This window comes from Arachis duranensis, chromosome 10 (genome assembly GCF_000817695.3).
Source record: "Arachis duranensis cultivar V14167 chromosome 10, aradu.V14167.gnm2.J7QH, whole genome shotgun sequence".
In the NCBI taxonomy this organism is placed as follows: Eukaryota; Viridiplantae; Streptophyta; class Magnoliopsida; order Fabales; family Fabaceae; genus Arachis; species Arachis duranensis.
In genome coordinates this window covers 101748766-101754202 of record NC_029781.3, presented here as the reverse complement: position 1 = coordinate 101754202, position 5437 = coordinate 101748766, and the positions used below count along the sequence as shown (strand labels likewise).

General features: G+C 34.9%; 1 protein-coding gene across 1 annotated transcript; it reads right to left on the bottom strand.

Annotated features, from left to right (window-relative positions):
• Positions 1-1562: 1562 nt before the first annotated feature.
• On the bottom strand, positions 1563-5015 carry LOC107471471 (uncharacterized). The gene is made up of 7 exons (XM_016090941.3): positions 4829-5015; positions 4275-4401; positions 3980-4180; positions 3442-3658; positions 2288-2825; positions 2102-2200; positions 1563-2033 (listed from the first exon to the last, which is right to left on the bottom strand). Exons 1-7 carry the CDS (start codon positions 4893-4895, stop codon positions 1777-1779), a joined length of 1506 nt encoding a protein of 501 aa, XP_015946427.1. The 5' UTR covers positions 4896-5015; the 3' UTR covers positions 1563-1776.
• Between the last annotated feature and the right edge of the window lie 422 nt (positions 5016-5437).

Genomic DNA, 5437 nt, shown 5'->3' with positions numbered 1-5437 from the left:
GACTCCATTGATACTTTTTTGCTACTTCAATTTGATTTTCAATAGATATCTTGCATTAACAGTGATTTACTTGTGAAAGTTAATGAGTCTTAATTGGGAGGTTCAATTTAATTTTATTAGAAGAAAATTCAATAGTGGTTGATCTGTTGGCTAAGAAAGGAGCTTGGGATTGGTGCTGATTTTGTTGAATGGTTGCAGCCTTCGAAGGAGCTACATGTAGGTCTCTTCCGTGACTTTTAAAAACTATGTTGATTGCTATTTTTATTTGCTAAAAAATTTTAATATGAATTTTAGAGGTGTGTTTTACGTGAAAATGAAGGTTTTTGGTATATATACATGTGGGTTGATGTTGTGGACAAGTAGCGTACTGAATTAGCACGCAATTAACGTGTTGGACACATGGCATAATCGCACATAACACGCAGGTAACGTGTTGTTATGTGGTACACATCCATTCAACACGCAGGTAACGTGTTGGATTGCTTTTTTGATACTTCCACAGCTCTGTAAAACACTCCAACTATTCATATTTAAACAAAACAACATTCTTTTTTCTATATCTAAAATAATTTCTGTTTTTTTTGCCTTTATATCGTATTTAATTTTTTCTAAGACACCAAAAAAATAATTATTCCTATAGAATAATATTAAAATATAAAATATAAATTAAAAATAAATTAATTAATATATAAATATATACACAATTATATAATGACTGATTTAGTGTTTTTTTATGAGCATAACATTTTGTCGATGATATCGTCCTTATGGGAAAGTCAATGGAAGACTTAAATAAGAAGTTGGACTCGTGAAGAGAAGTTCTAAAAGTGTATAGTCTGCGCATAAGGCGTAGCAAGACGGAATATATGGAATGTAAGTTCAGTTTGAGAAGGAAAAACCCTAATATAGAGGTGAATGTTGGAGAAAACATCCTACGAAAAGTTAAAAATTTTAAATATCTTGGGTGCATTATACAGGATAATGAAGAAATTGAACAGGATATAAATCATAGGATCCAAACAGGTTGGTCAAAATGGCGGAGTGCATCTGGTTTTATATACGACAAAAAAGTACTTTTACAACTTAAAGGTAAATTCTATCGCACTGCTATAAGACCGGATATACTTTATGGTATAGAGTGTTGGGCGGCCAAAGGAGAGCACGAACATAAGCTAAGTGTGGCAGAAATGAAGATGTTGAGATGGATGAGTGGTCATAGGCGATTGGATAAAATAAAAAACGAAAATATAAGGGCGAGAGTTGGAGTAGCACCCATTGTGAAAAAGATGGTAGAATCGAATCTCAGGTGGTTTGGACATGTGAAAAAAAAATCGACAGAACACCCAGTTAGGAGGGTGGATGAGATGGAAGAGGGACAAGGAGTGAAAGGCAGAGAAAAATCTAAAAAAAAGATCATTCATGAGGTGATCAAACGAGATCTACATGTAAATAATTTCTCTGTAGACATGGTACGTGACAGAATTCAATGGCGTTTGATTCATGTAGTGACCCCACCTAATGTAATAAGGTTTTGTTGTTGTTGTATTAATTGGACATCTTCGTAAATAAATCAATTGGCATAAGTAAGAAAATTAATCTTTATTTCTTAATGTCTACAAATTGCATTTAACATTTAGGACAAAACATAAATACACAAATAAAAAATATATATATCTTCTACACAGATAAAAGATGAATGATTTATCTCTGTGTGTACTTGTATCTTCTCTCAACTATCAAAGCTTCCAAATAGTTAATCACTGTTGGTACTGCCTCTTAAGCTGTGATATGAGGAACATTGGCCAATGAAGCCTTCATCTTTTCCTCTGAGAATGAGAGATCAACCATGTTACCCTGCAAGTACTTCTCATAAGCTGGAAGATCGAAATGCCCATGTCCACACATTGCTGTCAGAATAACCTTTGCTTCACCGGTCACTTTGCAATGAAGGGCTTCCCTAATGGTTGCAGCTATGGCATGAGTTGGTTCAGGTGCTGGTATCAACCCTTCACTCCTTGCAAATTGTATAGCACCTATAACAAAAGAACATCCTATGTGATCTTATCCAAACCTTTCTCATAATGGTTGGAATTAACATTACCTTGAAAGCACTCAGTTTGTGGAATTGAAATTGCTTCCATTAATCCCAACTCATAAACATGTGAGATCAATGGTGCCATCCCATGGTAGCGCAAACCCCCTACAACAAGTAAAGAACTGTTAAGGCGATCAACACTTTTCTTTTGTTTTTCTTTTTCTTGCATTTGAATTAGTTAACTTTTCATACCAGCATGAATTGGATCAGGAACAAAGTTGTGTCCAAGTGTGTGCATTTTCATCAACGGAGTCATCCCCGCCGTATCACCATAATCATAAGTATACACTCCTTTTGTCAATGAAGGACATGCTGCAGGCTCAACTGCTCTAATGACAGGGTTGATCTTCTTGTTAAGCTTCTCGCGAATGAATGGAAAACTAAGTCCTGCGAAGTTGGATCCGCCGCCGGTACACCCTATGATGATGTCAGGGGTTTCTCCAATAGCTTCCATTTGTTTAAGGCACTCTTCTCCTATAACACTCTGGTGGAGCAGAACATGATTCAGAACACTCCCTAAACAATACTTTGTATCAGCATTTTTCGCTGCAACTTCCACAGCTTCTGATATGGCTATGCCTAAACTCCCTGGGCTTGATGGATCCTTTTGAAGCATGCTTTGACCTGCCTCAGTGATCATTGATGGAGATGGGTGTACCTTTGCTCCCCATGTTTGCATCATCAGTCTCCGGTATGGTTTTTGATCATAAGATGCGCGCACTTGCCACACCTAACCAAGTTATTTAATTAAACATAACAGTTATTCTCGACTAGGCAAAGTACGAGGAGCCAATGGAATATTTGTATAATGTGCACAATGGAGGTTTAAGGAGTATTAGAGATATAACTATTAGTGTTACCTTTTTCCACCAGCTGAAACTTTTGGGATGAGTGGTATCATGACATGGTATTAGAGCTCTAGATCCGAAAGGTCAAGAATTCGATCGTTGGTGAACCCGAAAATTAGTTTAAGCTTTTGGAAAGATGTTTATTATCCCTAGTATTCGGATGGTTATTAAGGATGTTCATTTTGTAACTCATATAACCCAAGTCATTACTATTAACTTTACATGAAAACAAGTGTGAGTTTTCACCTTTGAAAAATCTAAGGCTCTAATGATGCTCAAAATATTAGGAGAGAAGATAAACAAGAAAGTAACATTGATAACAATTGTGTACAGAATGCACCATTAGTTTCTGGTTTAGCTAAAAGGTTAGACAAATAGTTGAAACGAGAAAAGTGGTAAGTAAATATTCAAGAAAATCTAAAATTGAAGAGAACTCATAAGATTAATCGGCTAAATTCTTGAAGGAAATTGGAATTCAAATCTGCATAAGCCCCATACCTCACAGCCAAGGCCAAATAGACTGCAAGCGAAGGCTAATGCACTTCCCCATTGTCCAGCACCAGTTTCTGTCACAACATTCTTGACACCTTCTTGCACATTATACCAGGCTTGTGGAACAGCAGAGTTCGGTTTGTGCGATCCGGCCGGGCTTACGCCTTCATACTTGTAGTAAATCCTAGCAGGTGTTTCTAGAAGCTTCTCCAGCCTCTTAGCTCTAAAATCCACAAGCCAATACATGTAAGATTCCCATGATTACAGTAAGAAGAGCATCAATAACTAACTGACTATTTAACTGTGTAACGAACTATGACAGCTAAGCAAATAACTAACCGTGTAACTAACTATGACAGCTAAGTAACTGACTCTAATATATAGCACTAAAAGATTCTAGAACCTTCACATATGTTGTTTAGATCAACCTGATACGAGGTATAACTTTTGAATAAGTCACAACTCTATGAACAGATATAACTTTTCAAACATAACTTTTCACATATTTTGAAAATATAGCTAACAATATGTTGTTTAGATCAACCTGATAAGAGGCGTAGGGCGCCAAAGGCTGTAGATATCGCGGACTTCATCGGGTATATCGATGAATCTGTCACCGGTAACTTCCTGTTTGATTAGTTCATCTGGAAAAAGAGGTGACAAGTCTTCCGGTTTGATTGGTTCATAAGTCTTGGGATGCAACGGGGGAGGAGGCTTAACCGGAAGATCCGCAATTAGATTATACCTGAATAGATATAATATTAGGTATATTTCGTATTGATTTGATGTTTATAACTCAACAATAAACTTGATTTTATCTAAATATATTCTAACTCTACCATTGGTGAGGGATTTCGATTGATTTATCAGAACCCAAACATGCTCTTGTTCTGCAGCCATTTGAAACTTTCAACTGAATTGGCTTTGCTTTCAAAGCAAAGCTCTGAAGAAGCCATTGCTTTTCAACTGAAAAAGTAGGTAACAGGTAAGCAAAACAATTAATTAGATGCACAAATTTAAAAAAAAATTAAAAAAATCACAAATCTGAAGAACTAAGACTCAACGGTCCAAAATTAATCTAAATATTGATTTTAATACAGTTTGATTTCATACAAATTAATCATAAGTATGATATCCGAAGGCTGAAAAGAAAAAAAGACAAAAAAAAAGTTCCAACACATCTCATGTTTGGCTTAAAATGAACATACATAGGTGCAATATGTTTGACTTTTGAAACAAAGTAATTAAGAACATGACTTTTGATATTCCTATGCATCAGTTTTTCTAGAAATGGTTTATTCTTCCTGCAGTCCTCGGATGAATCTACATTTTTGGAGATGAAAAATTAAGGATAAGTAAGTTTGGTGATGAAATAAGAAAAAGTAGAAAATACCTTTAGAGTGGAAGAATGGTGAAGTAGGAAGAGGATTATTAGCAGAGAAGATAGTGTGAGTAATCATTTTTATGTTTTTGTTGATTCAGTTTGGAACTTCAGATCAAGGAAGAGTTCAGTTCACACAAGACAAGTTGCGGTGCTATGAATTAAAATGAAAAATTTGAAGACTATGACTTGTGCCGTAGAAAAATTTTCAACGTTGGAGGATACAAAAAGTTGTAGGATACTGAAATGGATTGTCTCCATTTTTTTAACCGGACAGAATAAAATGTGATGATTTCTTACCTTTAGTTTTATAAATAAGACAAAAAATAATTAAAAAATAATAAATAATAAAATTAAATACTGAACATTATCCAAATTTTTTTAAGAGAGAATTCACTCCCGGTGTGGAAAAAGGTGTCAAATCATATTTATTGCCTTATTGGGTATTGGGTATACAACCTATTTAATGTGTATTAGCCTTTGTATAATTGCAAGTTTGCAACCAGTCAATGAGTCAAGCACGCTTTTTTTTATTTGAAGAAAAGACGCCCTTCTGTCAAAATTCAGAAAAATTATTAAGTGCTGTTGGTGTAAATTATAATAATTTATTAAATAAATATT